Source organism: Mobula birostris, chromosome 13 (genome assembly GCF_030028105.1).
Source record: "Mobula birostris isolate sMobBir1 chromosome 13, sMobBir1.hap1, whole genome shotgun sequence".
NCBI classification, from domain to species: Eukaryota; Metazoa; Chordata; class Chondrichthyes; order Myliobatiformes; family Myliobatidae; genus Mobula; species Mobula birostris.
The window spans coordinates 10045569-10068504 of record NC_092382.1 but is presented as its reverse complement, the minus strand read 5'-3'; the positions used below and the strand labels follow the sequence as shown (position 1 = coordinate 10068504).

Below are 22936 nucleotides of genomic sequence, written 5' to 3'. Positions count from 1 at the left end.
TAAATACCTCACTCACATTCTCTGTATCCAAGCAAATATTTCCCCTTTATCCTTGAGTAGTCCCACTGATGTCTGTACGGAATGCCTTAGGTTTCTATAAAGGCATACCTTAATCCAAATTGCCAAGGACTGTTCATAACTCGCTTGGATTTCCTAATGCCTTTATTTAGTTGCACTTAACAAATTCTACCCCAGCTAAACCCTTACACTAAGTAGGACCCCGTTCATATTAGAGACGTTGGAATGCACCATGACAACAACCTTATTAATTTTACAAATTTTCTTAATTTGTTTACATAACTGTGCCTTCATGTTCCAGTGGTTATTAGGGGGTTTGTAGTACATTACATCCTCCCTCGTCCTCAGTTCCACCGAAATGGACTCAGTGTCAGACCACTTCATATATCTCCCGAGTGCAGCTGAGATATTGTCCCTGTTTAGTCGGCACTTACCCTCTTTTCACTTTCACCGCCTCTTCTATCTCTTATAGAACTTCGAAAACCTGGTACATTAATCACCCATTTCTACCCATCTCTCAACCAAGGTTCAGTTATGCCTGCAGTGTCACCCTGACCCATAATGCTCCCGGTATTAAAATATACACACTTCAGGCTGTCCGATCAACCGTACCTGTTAAATTGATTTTGCTTTTCAGCATATTCCCTCAGACCTACCTTCTCGTCCGATGCTTCCCTTAATGACCTGGATCTCTCGGTCCCAGCCCCATGCAAAACTAGTTTAAACTCTCCTGAATAGCATCAGCAATCCTTCCGGACAGGATATGGGTTCCCCGTCAGTTCAGGTGCAGCCTCCCTTCTTGCACTGGTCATCCCTTCCCGACAAAAGGATCCAATGATCAAAGAACTTGAAACCCTGCGACTTGCACCATCTCCTCAGCCACTGGTTCATCCGTGCAATCGCCCCATTCCTACCTGCACTTGCCATGGCACAGGGAGTAACCCGGAGATTACAACCTTGGAGGTCCTGCTCTTCATCTTCTTTCCAACTCTATGTACGCACTCTCTAGGATGTCTTTCCCTTTTTTGACTATGCCATTGGCTGCAAAATGCACCACGATCTCTGGCTGTCTCCCTAACCCCTCCTTGAGAATGTCCTGCAGACGTTCTGATACATCATGGACCCGAGCAGCCGGGAGGAAACTCACCCTCCTGGTGTCTCTTCTGTTGATCCTTCTCACACCTTGTGGCACAGCGGGCGACATTTTCTGCACTTTCCTTAGCACGTGACTGCTGTTTACATGAGGCCGAGTTGCTAGCTCAAGGCTCAACACAGCACGGATGGAAAGAGTGCCAGGAGCCGGCCCGATTCGAACTTGGGCCTTTGCGTCCGATGCGGTTGTCACTGTACCACCGCTTCTCTGTTTCCGTCCCAATATCTACGTTCTGTCTCCCTAATTACCGAATCTAACGAGGCTTCATGACTGGAACCGAGGAATAAAGGAAAGGTACGATGGAGTTAATGGACTATAAACCACGTGTTTAGACAACCGGTTTGCAGAGAGATCGCATTATTGCAAGAAACTTAATTTGTTTAGGGTAGGAGATTTTAACTTTCCACATATGGAGTTGGAATCAAATACTGTGAAATAACTGGATATTAGAGTTTGTCAAAGGTGTTCAGGAATGTTTCCTTAATCAGTGTGTAGAAGTTCCAACGAGAGTGTCTGTGAGTGATGCTTGATCTCTAATCAGGGAATAACATAGAACATAGAATATAGAAAAGTACAGTACAGTGCAGGCCCTTCGGCCCACAATGTTGTGCCGACCCTCAAACCCTGCTCCCATATAAGCCCCCACCTTAAATTCCTCCATGAAACAGGACACGTGACACAGGCTTATGTAGGGGACCGTTTTGATTCCGGTGATCACAACCTCTTTATATTCAAAGGAAATATAGAAAATATTAGCTTTACTTCTTGTTGAGAGTTTAAATTGGAAAAAGGACAATTTTGATGGCATCAGAAAGTGTGGATTGGAACAGTTTGATTTCTGGCAAAGGTGAACTGTGTCAGTGAGAGAACATGAGAGGTGAAATACTGATTCAAAGCTTGTATGTGCCTGTCAGAACTAAAAGTAAATGTACAAGCTTTTAGGAATCTTGGTTTTCAAGAGACATTGAGCCCTGGTAAAGAGAAAAGTGGAGGTGTGTGGCATGGAGACACAGGTAGGGATAAATTAGGTACTCATGAAGAATAGGAAATTTCAGAGAACACTTAGGAAGGAAACCAAGATGGCTATAAAAAGGCACGAGGTTGACCTAGCAGGCAAGGTGATGACGAATCTTAAGGGATTATACAAATATATTAAGAACAAAGGGATTGCAAGGGACAAAATTGACCTTCTGGAGTTTCAGTATGGTAATTTAGGCCTGGAGACAAAAAGAAGATGAGGGAGTTCTTAAAGGGACTTTGTACATCTGTATTTACTCAGGAAATGTATAAAATCTGTAGAGACAAGGCGGAATCGGTCACGAACGCGACACAGATTACAGAGGAGAATGTGTTTGATGACCTGAGGCAAATTAGGGTGGATAAATCCCCAGTGACAGACAAGTTGATCCCTTGGACCCGGAGTGAAACAAGTACGGAAAATGCAGTGGCCGCAGCCGATATATTAAAATTATGTTCAGCGACAGGTGAGGTATCAGAGGATTGGGGGATTGCTATTTTTGTTTTGCTGTTTAAGAAATGTTCAAAAATATTAAGCAGGAAAAAATGGGCCGGTGCGCCTGATATCAGTAGTGGGAAAGTTATTGATAGGAGTGGATATATGAGTATTTGAACATTTGCGGACGGATTAGGGATTGTCAGCATGACGTTCTGCTTTCCAGACCATCTTACGAGGAAAGTTGATGAAAGCAAGGCAGACGATATTGTCTATTTTGCATTTGAGAAGTTCCCGCGTTGAGTGGTTGACCAAGAAAATTCATTTGTTTGGCATTCAGAGTGAGATAATAAATTAGAGCAGAAATTGGCATTGTGGGAGAAGGCAGAGAGTGCTAATAAATAGCTACCTCTCTATGTAGGCCTGTGGCTAGGAGAAAGACAGCTCCCTGTACCTGAACAGGTGAGGGACGTTTGCGCTGAAACTGTACCTAGACCGGGCAGTAGGGTGGAGCTCAGACCCTGTCAGAACCGGTACTGGGTCAAATTCGCAGCCTGGGACTCGCTGAGTTAAACAGAGAAACTCCGCCCCGCTGGTTGCGCTGAAAGAAAAAGGAGAGACCTACACGGAAATCCGGACAGAAAGGTTAACACAGCCTGTTTGTTTTCATCTTTATGGTTGCTACATTGATCCCGCTCCCGCCTCCTCCCGCTGTCAGACCCGTCCTGAGCCGGTGAGAGTTAATGTTTGATGTGTGTTGCTTGAATTTCCAGCATCTGCAGAATTCCTCGTGTTGAGAGTTAGTGTGACCCGGACTGCGGCAGTCCCGCTCTACCCCGGCTCACCCGGCCCCGTCCATCTGTAATGAGCCACGGACACATCACAGCCGAGTGGCCTCGGGAGCAGCAGCTCAGACTCAGCTCTCCGTACAGGGTGAGAACACCGGTGCGGGAAGATTGTCGGTCACCCGGGTAGTCAGACTGATTCCCGGGACCACACTGAAGGCCATCTGGTTACAACATCAGAGGTAAGTGTTGTCTGTGATTCTGTACAACTATTCAGTGTGTACAGCGAGGCTCGGCTTTGGTCAGGATCGGGAGTGAATTTAGTGGGAGAAGGGAGTCCTGACATGTTCATCTTAACGAGTCAATTACTGTCCAAATGGATTCAGAGAAGCGAGGTCTTTGCCATTAACCAGAAATACTCTCCAGGGTGGTTTCTACTGAGTGCGAGCAGAAGGCGTCTTTCACCCCGGTAATGACATGCGAAATATCCCACGGGGCAGTGACCCGTCACCGATCTCTCTGAAACAAGAGAAAGTTAGCAAATGCTGGAAATCCAAGCAACCCGCACAAAATGCTGGAGGAACTCAGCAGGCCAGACAGTATGGAAAAAAAAAGTACAGTCAGCTTGGAGGCTACATGTAATATTCTTTACATCGCGCCATGTAGCAGCAAGAGTTAAATGCAACATTAAACTTTCTTCACATTTGAACAACAGTGCTCGGTCGAAGCGGTTTGGATTTGATTTCAGCGGAACGGCCGCTCCCTGTTCTCAGGAATGTGCACGGACGGGAAGCTGCTTGCTCGCAAACCCTGAGCACCGAGTCTCACAGAACAACAAGCCGCACCTTCCAAATCAGTCAATCAACTGCCCGCTTCCCCTTTCCAGTCCAGTCCTGTTGAAAGGACTCGGTCCGTAACGTCGACTGTTTACACCCATCCGTAGAGCTGCCTGACCTGCTGAGTTCCTCCAGTGTTGTGTCTGTTACCATGGTTACGAGAGATCCGTGTGGGGCGGTGGGCGGGCTATTTGTAAAAAAAACGATACATCGTATTCACATTGTCAAAATATTCTCTGGGAATTGAGGTGAGAATAATTCAGCTTCTGATATTTATTTCGGATCTTTATTTCAAAACAACCAGTTGTCTGTGCATTGGATCAGCGATCAAGGAGATATTTTTATTTTTAAGCCACTTCTGGCGGGGGTGCATTTTGTGTTCCTACTGTTAGAATTTTTTGACGATACGACTAAACACATTGATGAAGGAAGAGCAGTAGATGTAGTGTATATACATTTCAGCAAGGCATTTGATAAGGTACCCCATTCAAAGCTTATTGAGACAGTAAGGAGGCATGGGATCCAAGGGGACATTGCTTTCTGGATCCAGAACTGGTTTGCCCAGAGAAGGCAAAGAGTGGTTGTAGACGGGTCATATCCTGCATGTAGGTCGGTGGCCCGTGTTGTGCCTCTGGGATCTGTTCTGGAAACATTACTTTTCGTGATTTTTAAAAACGACCTGAATGAGGGATGGCTTAGTAAGTTTGCTGATGGCACAAAGGTTGGGGAGTGTTGTGGAGAGTGTGGAGGGCTGTCAGACGATACAGCGGGACATTGATAGGATGCAAAACTGGGCTGAGAAGTGGTAGATTGAGTTCAACCCAGATAAGTGTTAAGTGGCTCACTTTGGTAGCTCAAACATGATGGTAGAATATAGTATTAACGGTAAGACTCTTGGCAGTGTGGAGGATCAGAGGGATCTTGGGGTCTGAGTCCATAGGACGCTCAAAGCAGCTGCGCAGGTTGACTCTGTGGTTAAGAAAGCGTACGGTTTCTTGGCCATCATGAATCGTGGAATTGAATTTCGGAGCCGGGAGGTAATGTTGCGGCTATATAGGACCCTGGTCCGACCCCACTTGGAGTACTGTGCTCACTTCTGGTCGCCTCACTACAGGAATGATGTGGAAACCATAAAAAGGGTGCAGAGGAGATTTACAAGGGTTTTGCCTGGATTGGGGAGCATGAGAATAGGTTGAGAGACTCGGCCTTTTCTCCTTGAAGTGATGGAGGATGAGAGGTGACCTGATAGAGGTGTATAAGATGATGAGAGGCATTGATCGTGTGGAGAGTCAGAGGGTTTTTTTCTCTGGGCTGAAATGGCTTCCACAAGAGGACACAGATTTAGGGTGCTGGGGAGGAGGTACAGAGGAGATGTCAGGGGTAAGTCTTTTACTCAGAGAGTGGTGAGTGCGCGGAATGCGCTGCCGGCAATGGTGGTGGAGGTGGATATGATAGGATCTTTTAAGAGACTTCTGTATGGGTACATGGAGCTTAGAAAAATAGAGGGCTATGGGTAACCCTAGTAATTTCTCAGGTATGGACATGTTCGGCACAACTTTGTGGGCCGAAGGGCCTGTATTGTGCTGTAGGTTTTCTACGTTTTATGTTTTCCTACGTTACGTGTTTGCACAATTGACAATTTAGACAGGTTAGGTAAAGATTAAGAAGAGCTCCAGAACAACAGCCACCTGTTTCAAAGCAAGTGTGCGAAACCAGTACAGCAAACACCTGTTCCGTTTCCAGAATTTCTAATTTCAGACGAATAGATCTGTTGGTCCTGTGTCGATTGAGGGTGTATTGAACTCTTCTCCTCAATGGCCAGTGGAAGCAAAGGCTGTGATTCTGTTGAAGGCCGAGACTCTTGATAAACAGGGGGTTACAGGGATGGACATGGGGGAAGGTGGAATGAAATTTTAGATCAGATCCGCAGTGATTTCATTATCTCTATCGTTGGTTTCGAGGGGCCGCGTGGTCCAGTTATGCGTATCGGTATGTTGACTGGAAAAGCTCTGACAATTTAATTAATGTAAGCTGCTATAATGACTGCATTCGAAGGGAGATATATTTTTATTTATATGGTTGAGCTGAAAACATACATTAAATTCATGAACTATTTACATCCAACATTTTGCGTTAATTGTATGCCCCAGCTGCGTCAGGGGACGGAATTTATGACTAACTCGGTGAGCTGGAGATCACGGTGTTGGACCGAGAGGCAAGCTCCCGATTGCATGTTAATCCTGTTGCAGACTCCGTGTGTCCTTCCACGACCCCTAGCCAAGTCCCCTCAGCACCACCAATGGTCTAGGGACCTCAGATGGCCATCAGTTGCCGGAGATCCTGCGGAGCCACCATTGGTCGGAAGCCGGTTGGACAACGGAGAGGGTTCGGCTGACCGGCCCTTTGACTATGACACGCACGACCTCCACATGAACTCCATCCATCGGACTCTGTGCGAACTTGAACAATTAACAAACATAATTCCTCTCAGCGACCAGCTCTCTGAATGATCCCCTGGCTTTTAGAGGAAGGGTTACCTATGGTTCACATTGTCACAGTGTTTTGTTTAGCAGGACTTAAAAACTGCACGAACGAGAGGTCTTCTGGTGTCTAATACACTGTGTGTAGACCCGGCAGGCAATTCTAGCCTACAGTCTCAAAATACTGAACAGCGAGACACTGCACTGATTAAACTCCCTAAGCCAGATCTGCCTAGATAGTTCTCCCCAAACAACTGGGATTTTGTGACCAAACTCAAGACAAGCAGCACGCTGCCCACTCCAACAACCACACAGCCGAGTGAATCCCATGATTGATTTTGTTGTCGCTCTGAAACCATATTGAACGGACTTTCAGGTGTTTTAAAATACAAGTGCTCTCCCACACCGGGATTTGATGACACGTTTGCGGTACTTTACATCACACACACAGAAACAGAAAGCCAACAGCAAAATATGGGCCCTTAGAACTACCTAGGGTTAGCGATAGTCCTCTATTTTTCTGAGCTCCATGTACCTATCCAGGAGTCTCCTAAAAGACCCTATCTTTTCCGCCTCCAGCACCGTCGCCCGAATACCATTCCACGCACTCACCACTCTCTGTTTAAAAAAAACTTACCCCTGACATCGCCTCTCTACCTACTCCCAAGCACCTTAAAACTGTGCCCACTCGTGTTAGCCACTTCAGCCCTGGGGGAAAAAGAAAGCCTCTGACGAGCCACATAATCAATGCCTCTCATCATCTTATACACCTCTATCAGATTACCTCTCATCCTCCGTGGCTCCAAGGAGGAAAGCCCAGTTCAGTCAATCGCGCTGCCCGGCTGCATTGAGACGGGATAACGGCTGAGGTACTAATCACGTCATCCCACCCCCACCGACGCTGTCAACAAAGTGTTTACAAGCTACGTTATTCCCATTGGTGAGAAGAGATGTCAATCACTGGTTACACCCAATAGCGGAGAGGCGGTGACGGTGTTACCGCCATTGAACCGCTCTTCCGTTCCCGAGTCAAACTCTCCGTCAAAGCGCAACAAACCCCAAAGTAAATGTCCGCTTTCTGATTTATTTCCATTTCCCTCCGAGGGAAGTTGGGGCGTTTGTGAAGCGTCTTCTGCAGACAGAGTCTGATGTATGGCTGAGAGGTAGGAGGAGACCACTTGGCCCATCGGCTTGATGCCGGCTCCCCGGGGAGGGAGGGATCCCGGCAGAAATGGGGGGGGGGGGGTGGAATATGGAAACGTCTGAGCCCACGGTGGTGGCGAGCAAAGGGATTCTCCACATTGAGGGGCAAACACCGGCAGAGTGTTGACCTGTAAGTGGGGCCAATAGTCCGGGCTAAGTGGGGATTAGAGTGGTGTTGGCGGGGGGGGGGGGGCGGCAAGAATGGACGGGCCCGGGATCTTATTGACTGACAGGACGGGCTGCAGGGGCCGAGTGGCCTTTTACTGGTCTTGATGTCTGTGTGTTTAAAGAGAAGGAATAACCAGACTGAAGGATTTCCGAGTGGGTGTTGTAGGGACCGGTGCTTGGAGCCCAGTTGTTTCCAAACTGTGTCAAGAATTTTGACTGACGGACCAAATTCAACATTTCTAAGTTCGTTATTGTCACAAAATGTATATTTATAAATTTATCACGTTACAAAACTCTATATTTATATATTGGTAATGATATAAAACGATATTTTATATGATATTAACAGAGATTCCGTGTGTTACCTGAATGTACTTGCCTGTGACGCTGCTACAAATCAGCGTTTCTCTGTAGCTGTACCTTCCCCTACTTGTGCACTTGAGAAAATTTCAGTTAGATTTGAGTAGTGATGATCATCTTAACACCTCGGTAGGTCAAATGGAAATAGACAGTACACTGTTAAATGCAAGACTCTTAACAGTGTTGATGAACAAAGGGATCTTGGAGTCCAAGTTCATCGTTCCCTGAAAGTAGCTACACAGATTGACACGGTGGTTAAGAAGGCAAATGGCATGGTTGTCTTTTTTAGTCAAAATATTGTATTCAAACTTCAGAAAACTCCAGTTAGACCACATCTGGAGAATTTCATACAGTTCTGGTCGCCCCATTCTGGGAAGGATGTCGGTGCTCTGGAGAGGGCGCAGAAGAGAAGTTGACACGGATATTGCCCGGATGAGAGGGCATGAGCTTGTAATGAGAGGTTGGACAAACCTGGGTTGTTTTCTCTGGAGCCGTGCAGGCTGAGATGAGACTTGATAGACATCTATAAGATTATGAGAGGCATAGATAGAGTAGATAGACAATATATTTTTACAGTGGTGGCAATGTCTAAAACCAGAGGCCATGCGTTTAAGGTGAGAGAGAGAATAGTTTGAAAGGAGATGTGAGGTGCAAGTGTTTCATACACAGAGAGTGGTGGGTCGCTGGAATGTGCTGCCTGGGGTGGTGGTAGGTCAGACACATCGGAGACTTTTCAGAGACGTTTTGATAGCCACACGAATATGAGGAAAACGGAAGAATATGCACATTTTGTAGTCAGAGTGGATTTGATTCGTTAACAATTTGATAGCAAATGTAATTAATTGAGCTATCATTGTGGGCCGAAGGGCCTGTTCCTGTGCTGTACTGTTCTATGTTCCGTGTCTATTGTCGAGAGATTTCAGCGTAACGGAGGTAAAAAGAGTGAGTGGGAACAACGGGTCAGCTGGAGCCTAACATGGGGAATGTGAGATCACCCACTTCTGTAGGAGAAACAAAAACACTGAGTGTGATTAAACGGTGAGGGTCTGAGGCGCTGTGAGTAGGGAGGGAGGTCACAAGTACATCGTATTGATTGTAAGACTCATTGGTATAAGACTGAAAATGACTTTAACAATTATTTGCGTTTTGTTGAGATTGTACTTGGAATATAGAGTAAAATGCTGCTCCATATACTAACACGGGTTATACAGACCAAGGAACAAACGGCCGGAGAAAGTCAGTGGGTCGGGCAGCATCTGTGGAGGGAAATGGGCCGTCAACATTTTGAGCTGAGACTCACACTCTGGACTGAGAGTAGATGGGAAATAGTCAGAGAAAACAGGAGAGGGGTGGGGATGGAGCAAGAGCTGGGGAGTGAGAGGTGGATCCAGGAGAGGGGGGAGGTGGAAAGGCGGAAATAGTGACAGAGGTCCGCAGATGCGTGGAGACCGAAGGGATCGAGTGAATGAGGATTGGGACGAAACGTGGCTGAGGTGGGACAGCAGCCATCATCCTGTTGATGGTTCGAGACGCCGAATGGACACCTCCTGCTGTTTGGCTCTTGATGTTTCAATGTCCCTGTCCAGTGACCCCGGGGGAATGTGAATTGATATTAGTGTTTGTAAACATAGAAATGGTTTGAATGAAACCTGCGCAATTGTTTTTTGGGTCTGAATTGTCTGTTGGACAGTAATGGGAATCGAGCCTCTGTGTCTCTGGCCCAGGAGGTGCAGGGATGGGACGGCGAAGATACAGAGAGAAAAAATAAAAATGTAGCTGATGTTAATTTGAAATGTGGAGAATGTGGCAGGTGGATCAGGCAGTGTTTGAGGATCGAGGAGCAGAGTCACGGGTTTAAATGAGAAACCCTGCACCCATCACATGATCTGTTTCCCTCTCCCTTTTTTACCGCAGATCGGCAGCATCGGCAGGATTGTTTCTGAGGCTCTGCCCCCGCTCTATGACGCAGGATCACATTGCGCATGCTCAGTCGTGGAATGGGCAGTGATTTTTGTGTGGATGGATGCGGCGGATTGTTTGTGGGATTCGGATCAGGAGAGTGACCTCGCCCCCTGGGGTGGGGAAGCAGGGGAAAGATCATTCTCTGCGGGGCGAGACCAATGAGATCCCGTAGGTGAGAATTGAGGCCGGTCCCGAGCGGTGTTGGGCAGTGATTCCCATTATTTCACTGAACAGCCTGCCTCCCCCAGCTTCCCGGACAGAACCTGCTGGGTGGGTCCGGGTTGTGGGACCTTCACACTGAACCTCCTGAGATGAGCCACCGCTCAGCCCCTGGTGCTGTGGTCCTAGGAGCGGGATCAGGTGGTCAAGCCGGGACTGAACCCATCCATTGAGATGTATCCTGGGAACTTTATCTCCATCACCTGGCCCTGTAGAGGATCCAAACTTCACCTGGATTGATACCTGAGTTCGATAATTGTTTCCATGTATCTGGGTTCCTAAAAGGATTTTTTAAACTTCACTTAACTCGTCGTGCAGAAGGTCCAACCCGGCAACCCAGGCTGTGTAATAATTTCCACACCATTAAAATGAGGAATCTGTTGATTATTGTCATATATAGAGGTTCACTGAAAATCTAGTCATGCTTACCATCCGCACACATCAATTCATTAAACAGTACATTGAGGTGATAGAAGGTAAAACAATAACATTGTTAGAAAACATTATGGGTCCAGAGAAAGCGCAGTGCAGAGAGTGTCAGGTCACTTCAAGTAACACAGTGTGGTCAGCTGTCCATCTGATCACACTGGTCATATTCAGTTCTCTTATAACAACAGAATGGAAACTATCCTTGAGCCTGGTGGTTTCAGGTTTTTTCAGCTTCTCCCCGATGGGGAACGGGTGAGAAGTGAGAATGTCCCAGGTTGTGGGTATCTTTGAGTACACGGCCTGCTTAACTGCGGCAGTGGGAAGTGTAGACAGAGTCCATGGAGGGGAGGTTGGTTTCTACGATGTGCTCAGCTCTGTCTACAGCTCTCCGCAGTTCCTTGCAGTCATGGGCAGGGCAGTAGCCAGACGAAGGTGTGAAGTATCCGGATGGGATAATTTCCATGGTACGTTGATAACATTTGGTTAGGGGAGAAGGGGATATGCCAAATTTCCTGTTGTTCTATCTAGGTCATTTTAGAATCCTTTATATAGTAGTATCTACTATTAATTCAGTATCTGTTTATTGCTGCAGGACCATCCGTGATCGTCCTTGATCCCTTCTCCCATCTGGTTCCATCTCCTCATCCACTGCCCATGTTGTTCAACCTGTGTCCCCCTCTAATTTTACCGCAGATCTGCAGCATCTGCGGGTTTCATTTCGAGCACCACCCCCCCCGCCCCCCCCCCCCCCCCACAGCACATTCTCACTGTTTCTGGATGAGCGGCAGTTTCCTTTCCATTCTGTGTTGGGATAGTCTGCGGGGGTCGGGATTGGGAGAGCACTCTCACCCCCTGGGGCACTGAGCTGAGGGAAGGACCACCAGCACAGGTCGAATTAAACGCAGCATGAGGCAGGGTAAAAGGAGCCATTACAACTTTAATTTGATTTTTACGGAATGCTGCCGAGTTACTCTTGGTCCTAATTAAATTCAGCATATGATGTAGAGCTTTGTTATTCGCTTTTTCGTTTATTTTTGGTGAGCCATTATTCAGTAACAGCCCACGAAAGAGTGTTGCATGTTGTTTTGTTTTGTTTTGTTTTGTTTTTTGTGGCTGCCTGATCTCTGCCCCTCAGTGAAGAGACAAGTGACCTCAGGAGCAGATGTAACAGATTGACAGTGAGGTGGGGAGAGGGGGCGGTGGGATGGATGTTGTGAACATTGGCTGTAGGAACTGTATTGGAATGAAGAGAAAATTATTGAATACGGGCATTGCATTTCTTCAAAATATCTTCAGGATTTCACAAGCATCTTGCGAACAGTCGGTGTTTGTGCATCATTCAAAATCCAAAAGAGAAATTACTGGAAATTCTGGGAGACCTCCAGCCTCCCAGATAACCACATCTGCACCAGTTGCACCAAACTGCAACTCCTCAGAGAATGAGATAAGGAACTGGAGCTGCAGCTCGATGTCATTTGCCTCATACAGGATACTGAGGAAGTTCAAAGTAAAAATTATCAGAGTACCTTTAAAACCATCATCCCCTCAAAACTAATCATTAAACACCACGACCTGACCTCAATACCTCCTTGTACAATTGGATCCTGGATTTCCTCACTTGTAGACCCCACTCAGTTCAGATTGGCAAAAACATCTCCTCCACAATCTCCATCAGTACAGGAGTACCACATGGATGTGTAATTAGTCTCCTGATCTACTCGATTGAAACCTGTGACTGTATGGCTAAGTACAGCTCCACAACCATATATCAGTTTGCTGATGACACCACTGCTGTGGACTGTATCAAAGAGGGTGGTGAATCAGCATACAAGAGAGAGACTGAAAACTTGACTGAGTGGTGTGATAATAACAACCTCTCACTCAATATGAATAAGTCCGCAAAAAAACTGATTGTAGAATTCAGGAGAGGGAAGCCAGAGGAACTTGAGCTAGTAATCATTGGAAGATCAGAGTTGGAGGGGGTCAGTAGCTTGAAATTCTTGGGGGGTCACTCTCAGAGGTCCTCTCCTGGACCCATCATATAAATATAATTGTGAAAAAAGTACGACAGCGCCTCTACTTCCTCAGGAGTCTGTGGAGATTCAGTACGTCATCAAAAACCATAAGACCATTAGACCATAAGACAAAGAAGCAGAAGTCGGCCATTCGGCCAATCGAGTCTGCTCTGCCATTTCATCATGAGCTCATCCACTCTCCCATTTAGTCCCACTCCCACGCCTTCTCACCATAACCTTTGATGCCCTGGCTACTCAGACACCTATCAATCTCTGCCTTAAATACAGCCAATGACTTGGCCTCCACTGCTGCCCATGGCAACAAATTCCATAGATTCAACACCTTCTGGCTAACAAAAAAATCTTCGCATTTCTGTTCTGAAAGGGCGTCCTTCAATCCTTAAGTCATGCCCTCTCGTACTAGACTCCCCCATCATGGGAAACAACTTTGTCACATTCACTCTGTCCATGCCTTACAACATTCAAAATGTTTCTATGAGGTCTCCCCTCATTCTTCAAAACTCCAAGGAATACAGTCCAAGAGCGGACAAACGTTCCTCATATGTTAACCCTCTCATTCCCGGAATCATTCTAGTGAAACTTTTCTGTACCATCTCCAACGTCAGCACATCCTTTCTTAAATAAGGAGACCAAAACTGCCCACAGTACTCCAAGTGAGGTCTCACCAGCGCCTTATAGAGCCTCAACATCACATCCCTGCTCCTATACTCTATTCCTCTAGAAATGAATGCCAACATTGCATTCGCCTTCTTCACTACCGACTCAACCTGGAGGTTAACTTTAAGGGTATCCTGTACGAGAACTCCCAAGTCCCGTTTCATCGCAGAACTTTGAATTCTCTCCCCATTTAAATAATAGTCTGCCCGTTTATTTCTTCTGCTAAAGGGCATAACCATGCACTTTCCAACATTGTATTTCATTTGCCCTTCTTTGCCCATCCTTCCAATCTATCCAATTCTCTCTGCAGACTCTCTGATTCCTCAGCACTACCGGCCCCTCTACCTATTTTCTTATCGTCAGCAAACTTAGCCACAAAGCCAACTATTCCATAATCCAAATCGTTGATGTGCAATGTAAAAAGAAGCGGCCCCAACACGGACCGCTGTGGAACACCACTGGTAACCGGCAGCCAACCAGAATAGGATCCCTTTATTCCCACTCTCTGTTTCCTGCTAATCAGCCAACGCTCTATCCACGTGTGTAACTTTCCCGTAATTCCATGGGCTCTTATCTTGTTAAGTAGCCTCATGTGTGGCTCCTTGTCAAAGGCCTTCTGAAAATCCAAATATACAACATCCATTGCATCTCCCTTGTCTAGCCTACTTGTAATTTCCTCAAAAAAGTGTAATAGGTTTGTCAGGCAGGATTTTCCTTTAAGGAATCCATACTGAGCTCTGCCTATCTTGTCATATGCCTCCAGGTACTCTATAACCTCATCCTTGACAATCGACTCCAACAACTTCTCAACCACCGATGTCAAGCTAACAGATTTATAATTTCCTTTTTGCTTCCTTGCCCCCTTCTTAAGTAGCAGAGTGACATTTGCAATCTTCCACTCCTCTGGAACCAAGCCAGAAAGTATCGACTTTTGTAAGGTCATCGCTAATACCTCCACAATCACCACAACTACTTCCGTCAGAACACGAGGGTGCATTCCATCTGGTCCGGGAGATTTATCTACCTTTAGCCTATTCAGCTTCCTGAGTACTTTCTCTGTCGTAATTGTGACTGCGCACACTTCTCTTCCCTGCCACCCTTGGGTGTCGGTATACTGCTGATGTCTTCCTCAGTGAAGACTGTTGCAAAATACTCGTTCAGTTCCTCTGCCATCTCCTTATCCCCCATTACAATTTCTCCACCATCATTTTCTATCGGTCCTATGTCTACTCTCACCTGTCTTTTACTCTTTATATACTTGAAAAAGCTTTTAGTATCCTCTTTGATATTATTTGCTAGCTTCCTTTCATAGTTCATCTTTTCCCTCTTAATGACCTTCTTAGTTTCCTTTTGTAAGCTTTTAAAAACTTCCCTATCCCCTGTCTTCCCACTAAGTTTTGCTTCCTTGAATGCCTTCTCCTGTGCTTTAACGTTGGCTTTAACTTCTCTTGTCAGCCACGGTTGCATCCTTTTTTCCATTCGAAAATGTCTTCTTTTTTGGAATATACCTGTCTTGCACCTTCCTCACTTCCCGCATAAACTCCAACCACTGCTGTTCTGCCGTCCTTACCGCCAGTGTCCCTTTCCAGTCAACTTTGGCCAGTTCCTCTCTCATGTCACTATAATTTCCTTTACTCCACTGAAATACTGACACATCAGATTTCGGCTTCTCCTTTTTCAAATTTCACAGTGAACTCAATCACGTTATGATCACTGCCTCCTAAGGGTTCCCTCACCTCAATCACTCTAATCACCTCCGGTTCATTACACAGTACCCAATCCAGTACAGCCGATCCCCTAGTGGGCTCAACAACAAGCTGTTCTAAAAAGCCATCTCACAGACATTCTACAAATTCTCTCTCTTGAGATCCAGTGCCGACCTGATTTTCCCAATCTACTCGCATGTTAAAATCCCCCACAATTATCATAACACTGCCCTTCTGACAAGCCTTTTCTATTTCCTGTTGTAATTTGTAGTCCACATTACTGCAGCTGTTTGGAGGCCTATAAATAACTACCATTAGGATCCTTTTACCCCTGCTATTTCTTAACTCAATCCATAAACATTCTGCACCTTCTGATCCTATATCACCTCTTTCTAATGATTTAATATCATTTCTTACCAATACCGCCACACCTCCCCCTCTGCCTACCTTCCTATCCTTCCAATACACAGTGTATCCTTGGACGTTCAGCTCTCAGAGACATGCATCCTTTAACCATGTCTCACTGATGGCCACAGTATCATACCTGCCAATCTGTAACTGTATGAAAAGATCATCCACCTTATTCCTTATGCTGCGTGCATTTAAGTATAACAGCATAAGACCAGTATTTGGTACTTTTCGCTTTGATTTCACTGCAACTTTATTGCACTACAGCTCATCCCAATGGCTACAAATTTGCCCCATCACCAGTCTGTCTTTCCTGACATCTTTACTGCTCACTATCTTAGATTTATTTCTTATTTCCCCTTCCTCCGCTCTATCATTCCGGTTCCCAACCCCCGCCAAATTAGTTTAAACCCTCCCTAACAGCTCTATTAAACTTTCCCGCCAGGATATTGGTCCCCTTCGGGTTCAGGTGTAACCTGTCCTTTTTGAAAAGGTCATACTTCCCCCAGAAGAGATCCCAATGATCCAAGAATCTGAAGCCCTGCCCCCTGCACCAGTCTCTCAGCCGCGCATTCATCTGCCTGATCCGACTATTCTTGCCCTCGCTAGCACGTGGCACAGGTAGCAATCCCGAGATTACTATCCTGGAGGTCCTGCTTCTCAGCTTCCTTCCTAACTCCCAGAAATCTCTCTTCAGGACTTCCTCCCTTGTCCAATCTATGTCATTGGCACCAACATGTACCAAGACAACTGGCTGCTCACCCTCTCCCTTTAGAATATTCAGGACCCGATCCGAGACATCCTGTACCCTGGCACCTGGGAGGCAACACACCACGCAGTTATCTCTATCAGGCTCACAATATCTCCTGTCCGTTCTTCTGACTGTGGGATCCCCTACGACAACCGCATTTCTGTTCTCCCTCCTTCCCTCCTGCACAACAGCGCCAGGCTCAGTGCCAGAGACCCGGTCACCCTGGGCGTCCCCGTCAGATCCTCCCCCTCAACAGCATCTAGAACAAGATCTTTGTTGGCAAACGTTGGCAAACCTCTGCAGATGTGTGATGGAAGGTCTGATGACTGGCTGCATTATAGACTGGTCGGGGAACACCAATGCCTTTGAGCAGAAAATCCTACAAAAGTTAGTGGACCTGGCCAATATGTCACGGGTCTTAACCATTGAACACATCTAGATGAAATGTTGCTGTAGAAAGGCAGCATCTATCATCAAAGATCCTCACTGCCCAGGCAATACATTTTTCTCACTGCTGCCATCAGCTACAAAGTACAGGTGTCTCAAGACGCATACCACCAGGTTCCCGAACAGTTACTATCCTACACACATTTGGATGTGAATGTACAAGGCTTGATCAGTAAGTTCACAGATGACACAAAATTAGTAGATGGTGCTCACAGTGAAGATTATCGTAGCTTATAGGGGATCTGAATGGCAGAGGAATGGTAAATAAATTGTAAAGCCAACACAAGCAGCAACGGTTGCATACAGAGGCTGGTGATAATGTGGAGGGAAGTGCCAGAGGAAGTGGATGAGGCAGGCACAATTGTATAATTCCAGAAGCAGTTGGGATGTGTAGGTGGAGTGAAGAGGCCAGGAGGGAAATGGGCCAAACACAGGAAATTGGGACCATCTCTGTGGGCACTGTGGTTGTCATTGTCCCATTGTGCTGAAGGGTCGGTGTCTGCGCTCTGTTGCTCTGTGATTCTGTCAGTAGGATGCACCAGATATCACTGGACAGACATACAGATGTGGTGTGGGAGTTGATGTTAAAAGGGAATGTTTGCTCCCTAAGCGAACTGCTGCTCTGATACAGGGGATGTAGATACTCTCATATTTGCAAAGTAATCCTACTCTCTCTGACTCACTGTCTGCTTGTTGTGTGTAATTCAGGGCATCGCCAGCAGGTGGAGCTGTCCTGCACCGCGACCAAAGTGTAAACAAGACGACAACAATCAACAATCGTCAGTCAGAATCAGAATGGCTACAGGTATGTTCACTGGGATCTTTATCATTAAACCTCTGCCCTGTGGTGCACAATACCTCAGATGAAGAAACTTACATAGGCGCTAACAGGGCAGAGAAAAGTTTCATCAAGCAGTGTCATTGATGCCACTGGTAAAGCGGCTTTGTGTAATCGATCAGTCCAACAGTTCCAGCGCAGGGACCTGACACCAGTAATGGTCGAATCACTCCGCTCACCAGGCAAAGCTTCACCTGAGTGAAAGGAGCCAGAAACCCTGAATCCGGTGGTTGAGAGTCAAACATACAGGAATGCGACAGCGGTGTTGTGTTGTTTGTTATGTAAAAGTCCAGGTTCAGGGTTTGTTGCACACCAGGGCCTGTTTAGAGGTGACAGACATCTCCAACTTTCATTTACACAATTCAGAGCCAGATGATTGGAGCATTTCAGGGATTTCAGAGATTGTGTGATAACACAACATTGCAGGTTTTGGAAGGGTAGCTATCAACTCCCGCCTGGTTTTCATGACTGCTGTGCGAAGGAGATGAGGCTGAGGTGTGTTTCTGAAATCTGTTTTCTGTAGCCGAGCGAGAATAGCTGAGAATCAGGATGTAGCTCGTTGTAGATAAATGTGTGGTCTGCTTCGATGTTTTAATACCCCAATGAATGACAGGTCTGTGGACAAATGGTGAACGTGGGTCTCTCAAAAAAAAAGTTTAAGGAGCTTCAATGGCACAGGAAATATAAAACAACAGGAGACAAACATGGAATCAAAGAAAGCTATCGGGACAATGCAATGTCATTGGTGATTAGGATTAATGTGATTCAGACGGCGTTTCCAGAGGGGAACTAAAGCGGATAACACAGAAAATGATATAGGAACTCAGCATATCAGGCAACATCTATGAAGGAAGATGATTTTCTCTGAGACAGAATATGTTCTCATCCGATTAAATATTTTGTAATTGAATATTCAATCTGCAATCTCTCCAGTACTAATATAACCTTCCTGTAGTATTGTTACCAGAACGCACACGCTATTCCACCTGGTCCAACAAACAGTTTATAACCTTGTCACAAGATCTTTCTGCGCCTGTATTCTGTGCTGCAGCTAATGACGGTAAACATGCTGTCAACCCCACACATTGTTTACCCGTAATCTTTGGAGTATTAAAAGTTCAAAGTTCATTGCGAATTTATAATCAAAGTACATTGTGAATTTATAATCAAAGTACATGTATGTCACCGTAAAAAAAAAAACACTGAGATTCATTTTCTTGCGGGTGAAACAGCCGACTGGATATGGAGCTGGCAAGCTGGAAGGAATCAGATGGTTAATAATAGAGGGCTAGTCAGTTTGGAGGCTTGTAACTGTGGTGTGGGTGGGTATTGGGTCCACTGTTTGTTCTTTCAATTAAAGACTTCGTGGATAAAATTAATGTCGTTCGATAGTTTGTGGATGACGTCAAACTTGGTGGTATAGTGGGGTTATGTAAACTCACAAGGAGACTGAGTCGAACATGGAAAGTGCTCCAAGGAATGCGTTCACTTTGTAAAGTTAAACCAGGGCAGGAGTTGTATTGTAAATTGTAAGGCCCTGAACATTGTTGTAGAACGAGGGGAACCAAGGGTACAGATGCACGATTCCCTGGAGCAGTTCATACACGTAGATAGGGCACAGAATGGATGTCATTATGATGGAAAGGGTACAGAAAAGATTCCTCCAAGGGACAGGACAGTGTGCGTCTTAAGGGAAAGGTCAGTCTGTGAACCAGGGGACTGGACAGTGTGCGTATCAAGGCAATGGTCAGTCTGTGACCCAGGAGACAGGATACTGTATGTCAAAGTGTAAGGCGAGTATGTGGGGCATCCAAGGTTATGGGAAGAAGGCCGAGAAATATGATTGAGGAGGAGAAAAAAGATCAGCCATGATTGAATGGCAGAGCAGATTCGATGGGCCAAATGGCCTAAGTATGTTCCTATATCTTATGGTCTTATTGTAGCCACCCTTTGTGAATCCTTGTTTTGCTGAGCTCTAAATCACTCCAGTATAACTTGTAATTCATCATTTATTTCAGGCGGGAAATTAAATCGGCTGAGGAAAGCACTCAAGAGGTTTTCACGAGGCGGTTCATCGAATGAAGATGATTGGGACACCGGAAACAATGCACCAAAGCAGGGTCAGATTGAGAACAATGTCTCAGTTGAATGCGGTCCGGCCGCAGAGGAGGGAGAGCAAAGTCAGCCCAGAGACAGTGACGTCAGAGACACTGATCAGGACCCTAAAACCGGCACAAGTGAGGCGACTGTCTGTCAGCCCAGAGACAGTGACGTCAGAGACACTGATCAGGACCCTGGAACCGGTACAAGTGAGGCGACTGTCTGTCAGCCCAGAGACAGTGACGTCAGAGACACTGATCAGGACCCTGGAACCAGCACAAGTGAGGCGACTGTCTGTCAGCCCAGAGACAGTGACGTCAGAGACACAGAGCAGGACCCTGGAACCAGTACAAGTGAGGCGACTGTCTGTCAGTCCAGAGACGCTGCTCAGGATCCTGGCACCGGCACAAGTAAGTCGACTGCCTCGTTAAATACAGAATTGTCAAGCCAACAGCAAGGAATCAGTGAGTAAAATCTGAGGGTGATGTGTTCACAGAATGTGGCAGGGAGGAGGGAGGCCTTGTTGGAGGGATGGTCAGGGGAGAGGGGAAATGTGTGGCTGTGGTACATGTGGTGTAGTGGGGCACCCGTTATCCCACTACAGGAAATCTATTACCTCTTCCGAGGATTTCCAGGATGTGCATTAGAGGAAATGCAGCTGTCCAGATAAAAGAGCATTTCTGGGATATGAATTCAGGGAAATGTTTTCGCCAGGATGCTGAGAGCATCTCTGGGAAGCGACTCTCATTGACAGCCCCAACATTTATTCCAATCCTAAATTGAAAGAGGTGAGTGGGTGGGTTGGGAGGGCTTGGTTTCTGGTAAAGTGGTCCTTATGGTAAAATAATTCCAAGAGCATTGTTGGGTAGGTTTTTGAGGCCACTTTTGGAGAGGGGGACATATATGGCTGATACCAGTGTGGTTCCTTGTGGATAATCACTGGTCAAAGATCGTCAGCCAGGTTAAGCCTCATTACCAACTGTCTGCTATGAAGAAGAAAACTATGAATCCAAAAGGCCATTTCACCACAGTTCCCAAGCATGTTAATTTTCTGTATGAGACTCCGATGTGGGACCTTGTCAAACACCCGACTAATATCCAAGTAGACAATATCCACTGTGTAACTTCATTTGTCACCTCCTGGAAGTACTCCATCCAGTTAGCAAAACACTACTTCCCCCACCCAAAGCCTTGTTTGCTGAACCCTAACCCACCGCAAAACTCTCTCTTTCATACTCCCGTGGGGCAGAGGATATCAAAGGCTGAATGGAAGTACCGCCAGCCAAAAGGACATCTCTAATTCTGCATTTTATAAGACTATTGAATGGTCACTATTCAATGTTCTTATTAGCTCTTAATAATAATGAGACAATTTTATATTTAAAATTGTAACATTGTGCATGTCATATCTAATAACCACTCACTTAGCGAACCACAATATACTTACAGAAGAGCAGAAAGAATACTGTTAATGTATGAACAGATTTAAGAAACAATTGGTAATATATTATCTAATTCTGTATCAAGTCTTGGGGAAAGCAGAAATCTTTAAATTTTATATTGTCTATCAACAACCATTTGATTCTGTCCCTCATTCACGGTTAAAAGAACTTCCTAATATATACACCTGATACTTAGAACATCTGAAGCATTGGCAGACAGTAATCACCCTATTAACAACCTCAAAGGAACAACTACTGTTTTCAAAATAAATGGAGGCATTTTCCAGAGCAAAACACAACGCCTGCTATGGTTTAGTCTAGCCTGAAACCCGCTCTCTAATTTACTGAATCGGACAAAAATCGGATATTAAAGCAGAGGAAAAAAAAACAAATGAAGTATACCTTGACACATCTACTGTACAGAATGATTTGAAATTATTCACTCTTGCATCAGTAAAGCTAAAACAATTAATTCAAATAATGGAACTGATGTCCAAAGATTTAAACGTGAGCTTTAGACTAGAAAAGTACAGAACATTAAAAATTACAAAAAATATTGTAGAGCTTATAGCGTATGACAAAGCATCAGCATTCAATACAACAGATGGATGGATATGAAACATGACGATACTAAGGATATCAACAAACAAAGAAAATTGATCATCATGTGATAAAGAGAACTGTTTCAACAGAATTTCCTTCAAAGCTTAAGAAAATCTGCTAAACTGAGCTGAATAGTAACAATATAACAAAGGCAATAAACATGTTCGCTCTGCCTATATTAACGTATTCTTTTGGCATAATATCTTGGTCTGAAACCGATCTGGAAAACTTACTTAAAAAAAAAGGACTGAAATAACACTCCAGTGCACTTAAATTAACACTACCTACCACAGTATGAGGAAGAGGATTAACAGACATAAACAAAAATACGCAACAGTCAGGTAAAACTTCTCAGAATTAGAAACAGGCTTACTATCACAGATATATGTCGTGAGATTTATTGGCATTTATTTATATATAATTTTATACTATAGATAAATAGTATACACATCCCGCATGTCTAGTCCTATTTAGTAGATGACACTTTGGCAGCAATTACAGGCTTGACTTGTGCGGATAGGTCTCTATCAGCTTTGTGCATCTGGACACTGCAATTTTTCCCCATTCTTTCCAAAACTGCTAAAGCTCTGTCAAATTGCGTGGGAATCGTTAGTGAACAGAACATTTCAAGTCCAGCCAAAAATTTTCAGTTGGATTGAGGTCTGGACCCTTACTTAGCCTCCCCAGGACATTAACTTTGTTGTTTTTAAGCTCTTCCTATATAGCTTTGACTTTACGCTTGGGGTTATTTTGCTGCTGAAAAAATCTTTTCCCAAGTCGCAGTTCTCCTGCAGACTACCTCAGATTTTCTTCCAGGATTTCCCTGTTTTTTGCTACATTTATTTTACCCTCTACCTTCACAAGCCTTCCAGGGCCTTCTAC

General features: G+C 45.3%; 1 protein-coding gene across 1 annotated transcript in view; it reads left to right on the top strand.

The window, feature by feature from the left end:
• Positions 1–3624: 3624 nt before the first annotated feature.
• Positions 3625–22936, top strand: part of LOC140208362 (NACHT, LRR and PYD domains-containing protein 3-like) — a 48639-nt gene continuing 29327 nt past the window's right edge. Inside the window, exons 1-3 of the mRNA XM_072276965.1 lie at positions 3625–3651; positions 17780–17876; positions 19928–20473. Of these exons, the coding sequence (XP_072133066.1) occupies positions 17867–17876; positions 19928–20473 (556 nt within the window). The 5' untranslated portion in view covers positions 3625–3651; positions 17780–17866. The remainder of the gene's footprint in view (positions 3652–17779; positions 17877–19927; positions 20474–22936) is intronic.